The 19,675-nt window shown below is 41.7% G+C and overlaps 1 protein-coding gene across 3 annotated transcripts in view; it reads left to right on the forward strand.

Moving 5' to 3' along the window:
* NR6A1 (nuclear receptor subfamily 6 group A member 1) overlaps positions 1–19,675 on the forward strand; it is a 553,746-nt gene that overhangs the window by 515,951 nt on the left and 18,120 nt on the right. For all 3 annotated transcript variants that reach the window (XM_033959828.1, XM_033959829.1, XM_033959830.1), the window contains one exon: positions 1,913–2,034. In XM_033959828.1, the coding sequence (XP_033815719.1) occupies positions 1,913–2,034 (122 nt within the window). The remainder of the gene's footprint in view (positions 1–1,912; positions 2,035–19,675) is intronic.

Here is a 19,675-nt window from a genome sequence, read left to right on the forward strand (position 1 = left end):
TTGAGTGTAAATGTGGTCCAAATTTTAGTTGTTACAAATATATATGAGTATATTTTAAGTCATGCTATAAAAATAGGGATACGTTTCTGTTGCGAATAACTTATAAAATCGCCATCCTAACATTCCAATTACTCATAGAATAATATAAAATCACCATCCTAACATTCAAAACCCTAAAATACAATGAACCCGCCTTCATTGACAGACTCCTCATTCCTCATGATCCTCCTAGAGACCTGAGATCCACTACTCAACACCTTCTGCACGTGCCCTCCTTAAAAATTATTGGCACTCGCCGGGCTTCCACCTTCTCTGCAACGGCCCCCATGATCTGGAATTCACTTTCAATTAGTATTAGGGCAGAACAAAACCTTGACAAGTTCAAAGGAGGACTAAAATGCTTCCTTTTCAAAGACGCATTCGAATAATGATCTCCTCTTTCCACCCCTCTTCTCATCTTTTTGTTTTCTCCAGCTTCAACAAAAAAAGGCCCTTCCCCCCCCCCCATGTTTCTTTCCCTTCTGCTTTACTTTTAAATATTGTAATTCTTTCTACTTATCTTTCATTTATATTATGTCTTTGTTCATCTCCCCCATTTTAAATATTGTAAAATGCCTCGAGGGGCATACCGTAATCAAAAGATACGTCTAAGTCCGTTTTGGTCCTAAATCGCTAGTTGCCCAAAGTCAGCAGTGTCTAAAGTCCATTCCCGAAAAATACATCCAAAATATTTCTTTTTTTCAAAAATCGTCTAATTATACATCCAGCCATTTGATCGACCAGACTGCTAAGTCATCTATCTTTATACCCCATTCTCATCCCAAAATTCGTCTAAGTCAAAAACGCCTAGAACAAGACCTTTTGGGCGTGGGAGGGGCCAGCAAAGTGATGGACTGGACACCCAGACATGGCAGTACAGTAGTGGGGCACCTTACAGGGCACTGTTGCGAACTTCACAAAAAGGACGCTATATAAACATCTCACCAGAACTCCCTTATAGGTCATGGTTAGCCCCTCAAAACACCCCCAAAGCCTACTAGACCCACATGTCTACAACCCCAATAGCCCCAGACTACTTAAGCCACTTCTGTGCTGCTCTATTAGGCTTTCCTATGCCAAGTGCTGATGTTCTGAAGGCAGGTATGTACGTTTTTATTCCAATTTTTATGGTGTTGTGGGGGGGGGTCTGTGATCACTGGGGGAGTGTGTGATGGTCTGCAATGGTTATATGGTCACTTTGGATACCTTCTGGGCACTTAGACCTGCTTTTACATCGCCTAAGTCATAACGTACAAGTTCCGTCCAAGTAGCCTCGTTACATGTCCCGCCCAGATCCCGCCCTGACCACTCCTCCTAAAATGCCCCTTTCAATTCTGGGCGTACAGCAGCACTGAAGAGACCTAAGCTGTTTTTAAATACATCTTCAAACCCTTTTCGATTGTTGGCATTTGGACGACTTGTCTTATTAATCGTCCAAGTGCCGATTTAGATGGGATTTTAGATGTATTTCTGTTTCGATTATGTGCCCTTTAGAATTTTTGATAGGTGTTTAAACAAAATTTTAATAAACTTGTGAAAATTTCAAATAAACATTCAACTAATGAGACCAAAATAGTAAAATAGAAATCTACGATATATTTATTATAAGCTTAGCAAACTAATTTTGTCTTTTTTTTCTTAGTGTCTTATGGCTACAATTAGTAAAAGGGGGGAGGGGTGTTATTTTATAGGGTTCTACCTGCAAGATGCAGTAGAAATTCAGAGTCTGTTTGTTTTTTGTGGGAAAGTTCTGCTGATGAAATAAGACTCCTGTCACATGAGCATGTCTTGAAGGATGTTTTTATGCAGAAGTATGTGTATGTCTGGTTACATATTTGAACGGGATTCACCCATGTACCTGTATATCTTTCAGATTCAGTGAAGAGGGAATGGAAGTGATGGAACGCTTGATCTACCTCTATCGCAAATTCAACCAGTTGAAGGTCAGCAATGAAGAGTACGCATGTATGAAAGCCATTAACTTTCTAAATCAAGGTAAGCGTAAAACATATATATCAAATATCTGATCTACCAGTCTTTTTGTTATTAGACTGGCTTATTGATTTTGTTTCTCCATTATATGAAGTTTGCCTGGTGATATGTTGGAGGAAGATTTTGGGGCACTTTTTAAACTTCTAAAATCTTGCCAAGTGGACTAGATCCATTGAGACCCTCACAGTAATTACTAAGTATGAGCAAGCTGTGATTAAAAATAAATAAATAAAAAGTGAAGGCACAGTGCGCAGCGGCCGCTAAGAAGGCAAACAGAATGCTAGGCATAATCAAGAAGGGCATTACAACCAGAACGAAAGAAGTTATCCTGCCATTGTATCGGGCGATGGTTCGTCCACATCTGGAGTACTCCGTCCAATATTGGTCACCGTACCTTAAGAAGGACATGCGTTACTCGAGAGGGTTCAGAAGAGAGCGACGTGTCTGATAAAGGGGATGGAAAACCTTTCATACACTGAGAGATTGGAGAAACTGGGTCTCTTTTCCCTGGAGAAGAGGAGACTTAGAGGGGATATGATAGAGACTTATAAGATCATGAAGGGCATAGAGAGAGTAGAGAGGGACAGATTCTTCAAACTTTTGAATAATAAAAGAACAAGAGGGCATTCGGAAAAGCCGAAAGGGGACAGATTCAAAATGAATGCTAGGAAGTTTTTCTTTACCCAACGTGTGGTGGACACCTGGAATGCGCTTCCAGAGAGCGTAATAGGGCAGAGTACGGTACTGGGGTTCAAGAAAGGATTGGACAATTTCCTGCTGGAAAAGGGGATAGATAGATAGATAGAGGATTACTGCACAGGTCCTGGACCTGTTGGGCCGCCGCGTGAGCGGACTGCTGGGCACGATGGACCTCAGGTCTGACCCAGCAGAGGCATTGCTTATGTTCTTATGACAGCACATCACCATTTTAGTTTGTCAATCTTTGGCACTTCAGTATGAATTTGTTTTTAAAATAGAAGGTTCCTACCAGTAGCCATCTGGGGCATATTATTTTTCAAACACTGTAACAAAGCAATTCTGAGTGAACAAAGATTCACTTTATTTAATCACTTTTTAATGCCTTTTAAACATAGACTCCAAGGACAGCCCATGAGTCATTTTAAAACATAGACTTAGTTTGAAAGCACCCAAATATGAAGAGTAAAGTGACTGATGAATCCTTCCTCAATGGGGATTATGTGACTGATTACCAGCTGTTCTAGCAAACTATTCGCTGAGCTCTGGGCACATGATGCCTAAAGCAGTTGACATTCAAAGATAAATGTGTGCGTGCACGAGTGTGGCCATGACTTTTTTTTTTTTTTTTTTGGATTATTTACTGGTAGAAGAAATTTCCTATTATAACTAGCATTAGACAGCAGCAGTCTTTCATGGTGCTCCCTAGTTGTATTAGTTTTTTCTCTTTTGGATTATATTTTTCTAAACCTCAGTTCTCCATTAACAGCATACGTATTGTACTCTGTACTGTGAATATTTTAAGAGTGTGACATTCATAGGGAGTCTCTAGTGGTGTTCTTTTCATAGTGAATAAATAAGTTATGACGTGGCCTTGATGAAAAATGAAGGATTGAAATATCATTTGGTTGATGAAGGTAATTTGTTTAGCATGCAGATCCATCTTTATCAAGTAATTTCATAACAGGGTGACTATGTCAAAGTTCTAAAGAAAATCCCTAGTTTAAAGAGACCCTGAAAAGCAATGGGCAGTCTTTAATACCAGTATCATCAAAATAAGCTACTAAACACAATTAAATCATCAGCTCTCAATTTTCAAAAATTTAACAAAAATTGCTTAGAATCATAGGCGTCAGAATGGGGGGGGGGGGGGCACAGGAGTCATGCCCCCCCACCCAAAGAAAGTCTTACTCTCACAATTAGGAGAGCAAACCAATCCCTACACAGGCTTGTTCGACAGTGCTGTGGCCTTCCCTCTGTCGGGTTCCTCTTTATGATGCAACTTACTGTCTTTGCAAAAAGAGAAAGTTGCATCATAAGGAGGGGCATGGCAGAGGGAAGGCCACGAGCACTGTCAAGCAGACATCTGTAGGAATCCACTTACTCTTCTAGAAGGGAGGGAGGGAAATGTGGTACTGTGCTAGACACGTGGGAGGTAGTGGGGCTGTTGGACCCATGAGGGGTGGTGGGGCTGTTGGACCCGAGGGGAAGGGGAGGAAATGCAAGGCAAAGCAGAGAGATGCTGGGGGCTGAAAGAAATGGCAGAGGAGGGGAGCTGGACACAGGAGAGGGGGCTGGAGGGAAGAGCACATAAGGGGATGCTGGAGCTGAAGGGAAGGGCACAGGAGGGGAGTCTGGAGCTGGAAGGAAGGGCTAAGGTGGGAGAGCTGGAAGGTATGGAAGGGAGAAAGCAGCAAGACCCGCAGGAGGGGGAGCTGAAGTGAAGGGGGTAAGATGCTGCACCTGTGGAAGGGGGAGGGGCTGCTGGAGGAAAGGGAGTGAGGTGCTGGACTTGTTGGGTGGGCTGAAGAGAAGGGAAAGAGAGATGCCATACTAAGGGGATGAAGGAATGAAATACTGAACACACAGCAGAGGGAGGGAGAAAAGGAAGAGAGAGAGACATATAGGGAAGTATACAGAAATAGAGGAGAAATATTGGGCATGGAGAGGAGAATAGGGGCAGGGACACACAGGGAGGTGCTTCATGGTAGGGGGTATATGAACATAGAGGGAAGTGCTAGGTATGTGAGAGAATAGAAACATAAAAGGGAGATGCTGGACTTGGGGGGCCTAGTGCAGGGAGATGGACACAGAGAAGATGCTGAACAGGGAAGTATAGGGGACACAGAGAAGGGAAAGATAGGTACATAAACATAGAAGATGGATGGTGAGCAAAGACAAAGGAGAAACGTCAAATGAGCAGGAGATCCTGGCAAGTGAGTTAAGAGAAAACAGAGAGAAAGCGAAACTAGAGCCTAGGACCAACATGACTTGAAAAATAAAATGACCAGTCAACAAAATGTAGAAAAAATAATTATATTTTCTATTTTGTGATTAGAATATATGAGAATTGAAATGTTTATCCTGCCAGTGCTGGTGTTAGAATTGGCTGAAATTTGGAGGGGACCCCAAAGCCCACTACCATCCCATGCCTTCTTCAGCTTCCAGCAGGCTTGGGGTTCAGGTGGAAGTTGCACTAATTGTACTCTTTGGCCTAACACCATCCCTGGAATGTGTGATCTTTATATTTTGCACAGTATAGAAGAAAATGGATCTTTTAATTCTTTGTTGTTGAACTGCTTGGGATTTTGGTTTAATTTATGTTTATCTATTTTGGTCAGCTATTATGTATTTTGCATTTCTGTTCTGTGAAGCTTGAGTGGGGTCTAGGGCAGAGCTTTAGACACCCCCAAACAAAAAAGCATTCTGCTGCCTCTCTTTACGATAATTGATATTATATATAAATTGTTCTAGGAATAGTGGACCTCTTTAGAAAAATGGAGTAGCAACTGGTAATTGACACCTTAGGATCTAGTCATCTTTCCTCAAAACTTGAGTAAATTGTACGAATTCTGATTCCAGTTAACAGTTGCTCCATGACAAACAGCTGCAGATAATCTCAATGTCAAATCATGTTCAGAGTAAAAGTACTCTGGACTTCTTGAATTTATTGAATTATTATTATTATTATTTTTTAACTTAGTGCTTACTAAACGGCGCTAGAGGTTTTTAGTGCAAGCCAGCGAGATAAATATTCTGACACTCATAGAATTCCTTTGAGCATCAGAACATTTACCTCACTGGCCCTTGCTTAAAACCTCTAGCGCCATTTAGTAAAACCAGCATCAGTTTTTAAGAGCTGATGATTGAATCCTAAAGTAGAATTAATTTTGGTAACATCAACTGATAGTTTGTTCCCGCATTTTTCTATGAAAATAAGATAAGTGCATCATCAAAAATCCAAATAGATTTATTATATTTTATATCTCAAAATTTTTTTGAACCTGGACTGTGTTTAGAAATTACAAGATTTAAAATTAGCTTTTATTACCTTTACTAGTTCTCAGAGAGTGATTTTTTGAATCAATTATGCAATGACTGGACGGTAAACTCTTACCCCAAGAGAGGGTTGTCACTCTCTCTTCAGAGTTTCACTTTTCTGAGCATATTCTTTATAAATCCTTTCCACTCTCTGTGCACTAGTTTTCAGTACAATCGGTTCTTATTTTTGGCTATTGTATTGTATTGTATTTGGCCTATGTATTCCTACAATAATGTGTATACAATATGGGGCTCATAATCGAAAGAGAAAAATGTCCAAAAACCGACCTAAGAATATACTGCCTGCTTATCCTCGGATAAAGAATAGTTATTCACATATAGCAGGTATCTGAGAACAGCAGGCAGATATTTTCACAACCCTCCCACCTCCCCTAGTTGGCTTCTTAGCCTTTTTTTAACTGAACTGATGGTCTTGCAAACCAATATTGGCCGGGAAGTCACCAGCACATGGTACGGGTGATCTTAAACAATTTAAAGTGACAGTTCACTTTTTGACTGTCCGTGCTGGGGTTCTGTGGATGACATCACCCACATGTGAGAATAGCTGCCTGCTGTCCTTGTGTAACACCTGTTACAGGTGAGTAACCTTGCTTTAACAGCCAATTATTAAAATAAGTCACACATGCAACAGCCTTTATTTTGTAACTTGCATGTGCAAATTTACATGCTAGGCATGATTTTGGGCACACAAGTTTATAGAATCCAGGAGGTTTGTGTGATCTCATATGTATGTGAAATTACATACTTGTATTTGGCATTGTGATTTTACAAGAGCTCTTTTCTGTGTATAAAACATGCTTTACAGATAAAAAATGTTTTATTGAATTGTTTCTAGGGCTGCAGTTCTGAAGTAGGCTCTGAAAACTGTGAGGCTGTTTATAGCTGTTCTGCATGCTGTTTTAAATTCTTTAATTTTCAATTTGTAGTTTATATTTCTTATCTTTTCTTGACTTTTATTCTTTAATTTTTTTTAGCGCTGCATTTTGATTAAAATTTGCAATTGCAATTAATCATAATTATAGGTATGTTATTTAATTTTGTTTTCACTGCAGTTCCTTATAACAATGGAGGGTTAAATGATTTGCCCAGAGTCACAAGGAGCTGCAATGGAGGAAAAAATAAATAACATACCCTTAATCGAAATGCAGTCTTAACTGTTTTCAATGCGTCTTTAAGGTTGTATTTTTAGGAGAACAATTTATTTAAATGCCAATACTAGGGCAATGGCACATGACATTCAGGTGTAGTATTTCTCTATCCCCATAAGGCTTATAATAGAAATCTGTACTGGGAGCAAGAGAGAGTGAAGTGATTTATGCTGTCATGTCTGTGTATCTGCCATGATTTTTTTTATGGCAATGTGTTTAAGAAATCTATCCAGCATAGTTATAAAAATTACTTAACTCTAGGGTGGATGATTTCTGTGCTACCTCCCCTATTTCCCCCCTATTTTTCCAAAGCTGATAATGCATGGATAACACAAGATATTTAGCAGTAAATTTTGAAAGAGGTTGAACCAGCTAATTTAGGGAGATAGGAAAATCCAGCTTGTGTAATTACACCCCCCCCAAAAAAAAAACAAAAAAAAAACACAACACACCACTCAGTGGTGATAGTTTGTGGAATATGCTTGTGCCTTAGCTGATCTGATATGGACAGTAATCTCAGCCACACAAACAGACAAATTTTTCCACATAGATATTTAGGTGAAATTCCAACAGGTTAGGGTGGACTGCAAATTTTCATAAGAATAACTGGCTTAAATTAGGAGCACTTTGAAAATAGATGCCCTAGCACAGAGATGGGCAACCTTGGACCTCAAGAGCCACATCCCAGAAAGGTTTTCAGGATTTTCCCAATTTATATACAAGAGATGTGTTTTCATGCACTGCCTCCATTGTATGTAGGACCTGTGCAACATAATGCCTTTGTAAGAGCTGCATTAGCTGTAGTAACTGTGTTTAGATTATAATAGAAATTGTGGGGCAGTAGCTGGATGTTGAAGCATCAGAATATATGCATATTTAGTTATTCCAACGATGACTGGTTAACAAACGGGGCAAAAATGTTTGGATCAATATACATAATTAAGTGACCTTGGTTTTGTTTTTTTAAAAAAATAAATCTTTATTAATTTTCCATACGCAAACAGTGCATTGAATTATACATACAATTGACTTCAAGACAGCACTTACAATCGTTCAAAGAAATACTACAAAACTTCCCCCCCCCACCTTATTCAAGAATCCGAACTCTTTCATTTGGACAATTGATACAATAAAATATAATACCCCTCCCTCCCATCCACCCTCCCTAGATATGCAAATTGAATAGAATAATCCAGCTAATCAGTGTTAACAAAATTTGTCAATGGACCCCATGTTAATTTAAATAACTGTCTAACTTTTAATGTTTTCCATGTGGCACAAAGAATATTATTGTCCTTGTAAATTAGGGGCAACTTGATACCTAAAATGTGGCTCAACTGTAATGGGGACATGAGTTGCCTTTCTAAAATCAGCCAGTCCAGAAGATGCTCCAAGACCTTGTTTTATATATGAGATGAGCATTGTAAGTTGTAAGGATAGCAGAGAACTAGAGAGAAAGGTGAAGGGGGGAGGGGTGAGGGAGTGGAACACCCCAGACGCCAGCACCTCTCTGCCCCCAGCCACGCCACACTCACGCCTTCCCTTTCACCTCCCCCCTATACTTCTTTAAATCTTTGCCAGCGTGAGCAACTTTTGCAGCCTGCTACATGCGCCGGCCTGGCTCCCCTCTGAAATCACTTCTGGATTGTGGGGCCAGGAAGTGACGTCAGAGGGAATGCCAATGCTGGCACAAGCAACAGGCTGGAGAAGCTGATCATGCTGGTGAAGATTTAAAAAGGTATGGGAAAAAAAGGGAGGGTGCTTGTGTGGCGGGGGTGCCACTGCCCCAGATGCCTCCTACCCTTGCAACACCACTGATGACACGAACTGACTCTGATGAGGAACAATGTTATGCTATGTCTAATCTTATATCCTCAAAACAGGGGACAAAAACAAAACCACAGGTAAAATACCAAAAGAAAGAGAATGGAATTGTCCTAAGAAGAATGATGTGCACTAAACAAGTGTCCACAAACTCATCTGAAGGTATAGAGATCTTTATTCTTCCAATATCATCATGGTACAATCAATGATTCAAATGACTCGACACGTACATGTTTCGGCCACCAGGCCTGCCTCAGGAGTCTTGAGAATCACAAAACAGAAATGAACTCACTGCCAAAGATACGTGGACGCTAGTGACATTCAAATGAAATTGGCACATTGAATAACACAAGCAGACTAGGATCTGAGCATCGCACGGTAATCTTATATCCTGCCAAATCCTCTCAAAACGGAGTTTGAGGCAGGCTATCTCTCTACACAAAAATAAACATACAATGCAAAATCAAAATCAGACTGAACCTAACAAAGATTTCTAAAACAGTGAGTTTACAAGCAGCAGTTTTACTACACACCAATAAACATATGAAGCAAAATCAGCTCCTTCTTAACCCCTAACAAAAGCTTCTGCAAAAGCCATGTTTTCAGATTTTTGCGAAACAGAACATACGTAGTGTTAATGTGAACCTCTACAGTGTGCGAAGATGATTTTTAAGAGTTTATATGGGATTTTTTCCCCACTATTTCCTTTCTTTTAATTCCTATCGTCTTCAGTCTACGAGGAATATACATAAATTTATATTAATATTCCCCTCCATTAAAGGGATTCAAACTTTAGGTAGGCTTTCACATTCTTTGGCATTTACTATGGTGAAAATCTGGAATGATCTTCCTCCAGTTATTAGAACTCTTTCTTCGCTGACCTGCTTTAGAAAAACCTTGACAACGTATCTGTTTACAAAATATCTTATTCATAACTGATAGAACTCCTTAGTTGACAACTGTATGTTGACATTCACTGACTCTCTCTCTCTTCTATTATTGTTTATTAATGTTCCTAAGATTACATTTTGTCAACTGGTTCGAGTCCCTCTGGGAATGACTAAAGATTAGATTAGATTTGAAGTAAACTCCAAATTTTTGCAGTTTGATAATTAACCCCCTCCACCCCCCTCCTTTTTTTCACTAAGCTGTGGTAGAGGTTTCTACCGTGGCCTGGGATGCTAAATGCTCCATTGGAGCATTTAGAATTCCAAAGAAAAGGAATCGGCTACTTCTGGGTTTACCCATTGCATACCTTTGAGATATAGTTCTGAGTTCTCTGAAGAAGATAGGTAGGGTGTGATGTCCCATAGGCAGTCCAGTTTTTTTTTTTTAGTTCAGAATGAGTGAGCCATATCACCACAACATGAAATCAGCCACAAGAGTGGAACGGTTTATAGCTGGTAGCAGGGATGCTTCTTTAGCATGGATTACGCTGTGAAAAACGCCACCATTGATAAGTTGTGAATGGTGGCATTTTTCACAGCGTAATCCATGCAAGATTGAATGGGTCATTGGATGTGAACTCTTTGACTGTAATACAGACTTGTGAGACTCCTGAGGCAGACCCTGTGGGCCGAAACAAGTACATGTTGAGTCGTTGAATGTTTCATTGAAGAAATAAAGGGTGTTTGTGAAATAATTTGAGTTCACCAATCTTCTTTGGACTTTTCCACTCCTTTGTGTCTGCGTTTTGTGATTGTGGATTTGGCTCTCCTGTGTTATACTACCCTGCAGTATACTGTATACCAGAATCACTTGGCTGACCAGATGAGTCAATTAGTCTTTATCAGCCATCAGGTACTGTTCTGCTTTGTGTGTAAATGCATAAACTGCATAGGCCCTTTCATATAGTTATTGCAAGATGAGCTCTGCCTTCCCCCTTTGACATGAAGCTATCTGGTTGCCCCATGTTATTCACAAGAAAAATATAACCAAAATGTAAGTAAGAGATAGTAAGTATGCCTAAGACTTGCCACAGAGAGCTTATCTTAAGGTACTCTAATTAAAGCAGCTTGTGCCAAATGAAAAAAATAAAGGCCCACAGCTGTTCTTTCCCTTACTGTGTGCATGCTAACAAACAGAGCTTTATTCCTCCTTACTAAAAAGAAATTCATTTCTGACTTGAAGAAATGTGCCAGAAAAGAACATTGGAGAATTCCACCATTTACCCCTCATGTCTTTCAACGCTGCCTTTTAAGCGTCAGCAGCTTGCTGCAAGAGTTTGGCCTTGGCTGAAGCTGCTCCTCCTTGAATTATGGCTGAAGGAATGGCTATCAAGTGGCCACCTGTTTGATGAAGTCTTTGAATATTTCTAACTGTCCTCAACTCACCATTAACAATAGCATTTTAACAAACCCAAAGGGAAAGTTGAGTGCGCTGAAACACTTCCACCGGACTTTATGATACTATCCTGAAATTCTTGGCCTGTAGTATAAACAGACCTATGTTCCTAACTGGTCTTTGTTCTACCTGACATTGACACCTCAAATGTTGTCTGTAATCTAAGGGCTCCTTTTACTAAGCTGCGATAGCGTTTTTAGCACGCGCTAAACCCGCGCTACGCGGCTAGAACTAAACGCCAGCTCAATGCTGGCGTTAGCGTCTAGAGTGCGTGCTAAAACCTAAGTTTGTACCTGAGGCAGCGAAAGGTTAAGCAACTTGCCCAAGATCACATGGAGGAGCAATAGGATTTGAACCAGGCTTCCTTGATTCTCAACCTTTTCTAACCATTAAGGCCCAAATTCTGTAACCAGCGCCTAAAGTTAGGCACCTATTTCAGAGGCGCCCATCTAGATAGGCGCCTATCTAAATTGAATAACAAGCCCAATTAAGCTTTTTCATCAGCACTGATTGAAACATAGGCGCCTATCAAGAAACTGATTCTGTAACAAGGCGCCTGTAGAAATTTAGGCGGCCTTCAAAAAAATAGGCGCTATGCATGTTGGGCGTAGCTATGTGTTAGGTGCCTTCTTACAGAATCACTGCTCTTAAGCACTCAGCTAGGCGCCTAACTTAAGTGTTCCTAGAGCTGGCCTATTTAATGGGCGCTTCCAAAATAAGTGCCCAAATAGGTGCCGCTCAGCGTGATTCACTAAACAGCACCCAATTTTACTTGAATCGCGCTGAACGGTGCCTGTATAGGTGCCTAACGTTTGGGCGCTTCTTATAGAATTTGCCCTTAGGTTACCCCATAGGAGGTTCAACATAAAAAAAAAACTCATCAAAACTATTCGTTAGATAAAGGGTAGACAAAATGATTACTTGACACCAGATCTAAATATGAGCCATAACATGGGGGAATATTATATGTACAACCTGTCTGTATCTCGCCTCGTTAACATTTCTCTTTTTGTACTTATTGTATATTAAAATCAATAAAATCTTCAAACTTAAAAAAAAAATGATTACTTGAATGAAGTCTCACTCAGTTTGAAGTAAAATACAAACTAATGTCAACAGAAAACTTCTTAGCCGAGCTGAAATTCAAGAGTAGAAGTGTCCGAAGAAAGCTGAGACTCCCCTGGAAACCAATCCAAGAAAGTATGGTGTGAGCAAGATGGCACTAAAGCTAAACACCATTAGAAGCAGTTATTTATATATTTCAAATGCTAGATTACTTCATTGTCTTCCCCCCAAAATATGGGGAAATGTAAGGGTCTTTTTTCTAAACCTCATTAGGTTGTTAACGCCCTCTGATGCCTAACTCCACCTACCTGAAAAGTGGGCGTGGTTATGGGCAGAGAATAGGCATGGTAGACTTAGCCATCACTAGGCGTTTGAGGTAGGTGCCTACTTCTAGAATTCCTAGAAACGCCAAGTCTACTTAGGCCAGGATTCACTAACCTGCCAGATTGGGCCCGATCCTGGCAGGTCCAACCAATTCAGAAAACAAAAATATGCAGATGGGGGCGATCGGAGGAACACCCCCATCTGCCTGCATGGATCGCGCAGACCTTAGGAGTGGCAATCTTTTTTCTTTTAACTTTTTTTGTACTTTGGGCGGCAGGACTTCGGGGAGATTTTTATTCACGCCAACTCTTCTGCTTCTCCTGCCACAGAATGAACCACACTGACTTTCCTGCCACAGACTGAACCAAACGCCACCACCTCCACTGACCCCCAACCCGCGTGGCTCCCAGAAAGCTGGTCCTGCTCTTAACAGCTGCCGCCCTCACCTTGCCACTGTAATAATAATAAAAAGATAAATGAAGCCCGTGGTTTTAACCTGCTTAGAGCCCACAGGTTAAAACCACGGGCTTGCACTGCGGGGAAGGGTTGGAAAGTCGAGGCAGGCAGGAAATCATGGCAGTTCAGGGCAGGCAGCAGTTTGGGCAGGCAGGAGAAGAGCATCGGAAAGACGAGCAGCAGGAAATAAGAAGCAGGGCAGCATTCGGGCGAGCAGGCAGGAGAGATTGCAGGACAGAGAGCAGGGCTTCCAGTCGGAAAGACGTTTTCGACTGGTCCCCAGCAGTTGCTTCTTCAGGTGATCGGCCAGCCCAGTCGGATTGGAAATTTGGTGTAGTGAATCGGGTCGCTGTCCAATTTGCATGCACGGATTCGAAGCAGATCGCAGGAGAAGTAAGTGTATCAGGCCGGAGGAAAATTTGATAGTAAAGGGGTCGCAAACCAATCGGTACACGATCGGTTTGCTTTGTGAATCTAGCCCTTAGGCGCCACGAGGCGTGATTCTATAAATGGCACCGTGCAGTTGATTTGGCAATTGCGTGGAGCAGTGCCTACGAGTTAGGCACCACTAGGTGGAGGGAGCCTTGTCCCAAGGAGCAGGAGGGACCGGGCACCCCTCCTGCTCCCTACTATTTTAAAGGTATGCGGGGTGGGTGGGCTGGGCCCAACCGCCTGGGCCAACCAGGGTTGGGCCAGGGGTTGGGAGGCCTAGGAGCAGGAGAGACTGAGCACCCCTTCTGTTCCCAACTTTTTGGTGACAAGGGTGGGTGGGCCATGCTGGAGAAGACCGTGCCGGGAGGGGACCGAGGGCCGTGCGGGGGTGGAGGGCGGCCATGCTGCAGCAGCAGCATCGGCAATGTGGGGTTTTTTGGGGGTTTTTTTTAGTGCTTATGGCAGGAGGGAGTTGGCATCCCTCCTGCTTGTGGAGTGTGTTTTCTTCAGTGTGTTTGTGTGTGTGTGTGTGGGGGGGGGTGTATTTTCTTTGGTGCATTTGTGTGTGTGTGTGTGGAGGTACATTTTTTTGACAGGCCTGCCTGTCTTTTATTAATTTTTTTTATGGGACAGATATTTTGCGTGTGTAACACACGCAAAATATCTGTGCCATGGAAAAAAATGAATAGAAAAGACAGGCAGGCCTGTCAAAAAACCTACAGACCTGACAGTAACTCAGTTACCGACAGGTCTGCAGCAGTCGGGTTTGCTAATAGTACACCCAATTCAAAAATAGTCAAGCAATTGTCGCTTGGCTATTTTGCATGGGGTTTTGCTAATTTGCATGGGAGGATCGCTACAGGCTTTAGTGAATGAGGTTGGAGGGAAATTTGTTCACAAAGGGCTCGCAAACCAATCGGTACACGATCGGTTTGCTTAGTGAATATGGGTCTTAATGCGTTGCACTTACCAAGTGCTAACCAACTAAAGCACTATTAACACAGATCTGTTATTGCCATCTAAATAATAGGTGCTAAGTACCTCTGCGTTAACATCGACAACAGTACTTCTTGATGGTGTTAATATGGGACCTCTAAAGGAAAACACTGGGGAACCCCCCCCCCATACCTCATAGTTGCCATTTTAGTTTTGCAACTACTGCACATTAATTTCCTGTTATGTCACAGTCACTGCAAAATCTAACACACTTTAATAAAAGGGACCTATGAATTCTTTTGTTCATGAAGGAGGGGCCTCAGCACTGCTCAAGGCAAACTGACAGTTTCAAACTTTAGGCTAAAATGACACAGCGTTACTGTCTGCATCAAAGTTCCCTGACTCTGTGGAAGACCCTTTTGGTTTGTATTGCTGCCCATCTTCAGTTTGATGTTAACTGGCCAAGGGGATGATGCTTTTGCTCCAGTGTTTGCTGCTACATTTGGAAGTCCAGGAAATGTCAAAGTGCCCGGTCCAGTTGCAAAGCCTGAGGAGGGGGGTTGTCCGATGGTAATGGTGGCAGCAGTTGGTGAAACAACCTGGTATGGAGCTCTGCTGGAGCACAGAGAAAAGGACTCTAGTTTCATAGCTGGACAGCAGCACTATGTTCTGAGGTACTTTGAGCCATTGTCACAGGCCACTTCTACGTTGGAAACCTATGACTAAAGATATCTTTAATTAATTAATTATATCCCACCTAGGAGGTTCATATAGTAGCAAACATAATCATAAAACAAACTACAAAATATACTTCTGACTTGTCTGTTTGACATCAGTATCAGTGGCTCTGTGTTATCCTGGTTCACCTCTTTACTTGCTGGACAGTCTTTTTCTGTCTCTTTTCAGTCCTCTAACTCTACTCATCATAGTTTGAGCTGTGGTTTTCCACTTCTCTTTAACATTTTCCTTACTCCTCTTTGTCTGCTTTACATAGTAACATAGAAAATGACAGCAGATTAAGACCTGAATGGTCCATCTAGTCTGCCCAACCATACTCGCATTAAAATTCATGATATAAATTAAATTGTCACTTAGTTATTTCTGGGCCAGAGACCTAGAGGCTTGCCCAGTTCTGTCTTAGGTTCTAACTATTGAAGTCTCTGTTGAAGCTTACTCTAGAGTCTAGCCTATCTAAACCATCCCAGCTGTCGAAGCCCTCCCTAGCCCATCCTCAACTGAATGACCATATACGGGACACAGACCATGCACTTCTGCCCAGTACCAGCCTTAGTTCTTCAATAAATACCTATTATTTTCTTATTAAAGATCCTCTGTGTTCATACCACACTTTTTGGAATTCTGTCACCATTTTGCTCTCCACTACCTCCCTCAGGAGGGCAGTCCAATCATCAACTACCCTCTCCGAAAAGAATTTCCTAACATTACTCTTAAGTCTATCACCTCTCAACTAGAAAATGACAACAGGGAAAAAATTTGTCCCCATCTCCGCCCCGTCCCTGCGAGCTCAGTCCTCATCCTGTCCCCGCAAACCATCTGATCCCATCCACACAAGCCTTAAATAGTTTTATACTGAACTTATATTAAAGTATAAAAGGAAACAATATTCTGTACAATTGTCATTTTATATATCAAAGTTCTGGCTGCCGAACTAGAGAAAGAGATCTTCAGCTGTCAGGGCTTTTTTTTATAAATGTTTATCAACACAACTAATATACTACTTTATCCTAAAGCAAAAGAAAAGAAATATAAATTTTTTTTCTACTTTTGCTGTCTGGTTTCTACTTTCCTCATCTTCTCTTCATTCAATTCCTTCCATCCACTGTCTGCCTTCTCTTTGAACATAAGAACATAAGAAGTTGCCTCCACTGGGTCAGACCAGAGGTCCATCTCGCCCAGCGGTCCGCTCCCGCGGCGGCCCATCAGGTCCGCGACCTGTGAAGTGGTTTCTGACCACTTCTATAACCTACCTCAAGTTCTATCTGTACCCCTCTATCCCCTTATCCTCTAAGAACCTATCCAAACCCTTCTTGAACCCCTGTACAGAGTTCTGGCCTATCACATCCTCCGGAAGCGCGTTCCATGTGTCCACCACCCTCTGGGTAAAAAAGAACTTCCTAGCATTTGTTCTAAACCTGTCCCCTTTCAATTTCTCCAAGTGACCCCTAGTGCTTGTGGCTCCCCACAGTTTGAAGAATCTGTCCTTATTCACTTTCTCTATGCCCTTAAGGATTTTGAAGGTTTCTATCATGTCCCCTCTAAGTCTCCTCTTCTCCAGGGAGAACAGCCCCAGCATTTTTAACTTGTCAGCGTATGAAAAATTTTCCATACCTTTTATCAGTTTAGTCGCCCTCCTCTGCACTCCCTCGAGTACCGCCATGTCCTTCTTGAGGTACGGCGACCAGTATTGAACACAGTACTCCAGGTGCGGGTGCACCATCGCGTGATACAGCGGCATGATGACTTCCTTCGTCCTGGTTGTGATACCCTTTTTGATGATGCCCAGCATTCTGTTTGCTTTCTTTGAGGCTGTCGCACATTGTGCCGATGGTTTCTGTGATGTGTCGACCATCACCCCCAGGTCCCTTTCAAGGTTACTCACCCCTAGCAGTGTTCCCCCCATTTTGTAGCTGAAAATCGGGTTCTTTTTCCCTACATGCATGACCTTGCATTTCTCTACGTTAAAACTCATTTTCTACTTTTTTGCCCAGTCTTCCAGTCTCGTTAGGTCCCTTTGCAGGTCTTCACAGTCTTCTGTGTTTCTAACCCTGCTGCAGAGTTTGGTGTCATCAGCAAATTTGATAACCTCACATTTTGTCCCTGTCTCCAGATCGTTAATAAATATATTGAACAGTAGAGGTCCCAGCACCGACCCCTGTGGAACTCCGCTCGTGACCCATTGCCAATCTAAGTATTGGTCCTTTACTCCGACCCTCTGTTTCCTGCCTGCCAATCAGTGTTTGATCCATCGGTGGATATCCCCTTGCACCCCATGGTTCCACAGCTTTTTAAGTAGCCGTTCGTGAGGTACCTTGTCGAAGGCTTTTTGGAAGTCAAGGTAAATGATGTCTATGGATTCCCGCTTATCCATCTGGCTGTTTATTCCCTCAAAGAAGTACAGCAAGTTCGTGAGACATGACCTTCCCTTGCAGAAGCCATGCTGGCTCGCCTTCAGTTGTCCATTGTTTTCTATGTGTTCGCAGATTGTGTCTTTTACCATTGCTTCCATCATCTTCCCTGGAACCGAGGTCAAGCTCACAGGCCTGTAGTTTCCCGGGTCACCCCTTGATCCCTTCTTAAAGATGGGCGTGACATTTGCTATTTTCCAGTCCTCTGGGATCTCCCCAGTTTTTAGGGAGAGGTTACATATTTGGCGAAGTGTCTCTGCTATTTCGTTTCTGAGTTCTTTTAGTACCCTTGGGTGGATGCCATCCGGGCCTGGTGATTTGTCGCTCTTTAGTCTGTCTATCTGTCTGAGGACATCCTCTTTGCTTACCTCTAGTTGTACCAGCCTTTCGTCGTGTTCTCCTCGGGTTCTGGGATATTGGATGTGTCCTCTCTGGTGAAGACTGACGAGAAGAATTTGTTTAACCTGTCAGCTATCTCTTTTTCCTCTTTTATTTTTTTTTTTTTTTTTAATTTCTTTATTGATATTTTGAACTTGACAATGTATACATTTGAAAAATTGAAAAAAAAAAACCAACTATATGAAAATACACTATTAACATCAGAAATATTACAATAAAAATTTTAAATCCCTTCTTAACCTATAACAGTAATGATATTATATTATACTCATCAATATTATAGAATATTATGAAATTTATACCTCTAAATAAATAATACACCCCCCCCCCCACCCACCCTGGATGTGCAAAGGAATCTAACATAAAGAAAAAGGAATCACTTTAATTATAATGTGACAAAATTAGTTAATGGACCCCAAATCCCCTTAAAGGATTTAACAAACCCTAAACGCTCTGCCATAATCTTTTCATATTTATATGTTGCACATACAGTTGCCCACCAAAAACTAAAATTAATCCTATCATGATTTTTCCAATTAGATGTGATCATTTGAACCCCTATTCCTGATAAGATCATGAAAAGGCGATTATTTCTATCCAAAGTGGGTTTATCATGCAGAATCGTTCCAAAAATTATTGCTTCATATGTCAAAGGAATAGAGGATTGAAGAATATTATTAATTTGCCCCCAAATCGACTTCCAAAAGCCAAGTATCAATGGACAAAAAAATAAAAGATGATCCAAAGTCCCAATATCAATATGACAATGCCAACATCTATTAGATTTAGAACTATCTACTTTATTCAACCTAACTGGAGTCCAAAAAATTCTATGTAATAAAAACAACCATGTTTGTCTTATAGATGCTGACATTGTACATCTTAATCTCTCCTTTATCGCTCCTTTCCTGTCTCCGTCGTCCAGTGGTTCCACTTCCTCTCTGGCTGGTTGTTTCCCTTTCACATACCTGAAGAAGGGTTTGAAGTTTCTTGCTTCTCCTGCCAGTCTTTCCTCATATTCTCTCTTTGCTTTCCTGACCTCTCGATGACATTCTTTCTGGTGTCTTTTGTGCTCTTCCTGGTTTTCCTTTGTTGGTTCCTTTTTCCATTTCTTGAAGGATGATTTCTTGTCGCTTATCGCCTTTTTAACTGCAGTTGTTATCCATGCTGGGTTTCTGGTTCGATTTTTTTTTTTTGCACCCTTTCCTAAACCTTGGGACACACAGGTCTTGTGCCTCAAGCACTGTGCCTTTAAGCAGTGTCCAGGCTTCCTTTACAGTCTTCACCTTCTCTGAGCTGTTGCTGAGCTTTTTTCCTACCATTTTCCTCATGTCCTTGTAGTTTCCTTTTCTGAAGTTGAGTGCTGTCGTTGTGGTCCTTTTCACCTTTGATGTTCCCATGTTTAATTTGTACTGGATCATGTTGTGATCGCTGTTTCCTAATGGTGCTAGTACCACCTCTTCCTTTGCAGGTCCCTCAAGCCCGTTGAGGATTAGGTCTAGAGTGGCATCCCCTCGCGTTGGTTCCGTGACC

This window comes from Geotrypetes seraphini, chromosome 10 (assembly GCF_902459505.1).
Source record: "Geotrypetes seraphini chromosome 10, aGeoSer1.1, whole genome shotgun sequence".
Classification (NCBI taxonomy): domain Eukaryota; kingdom Metazoa; phylum Chordata; class Amphibia; order Gymnophiona; family Dermophiidae; genus Geotrypetes; species Geotrypetes seraphini.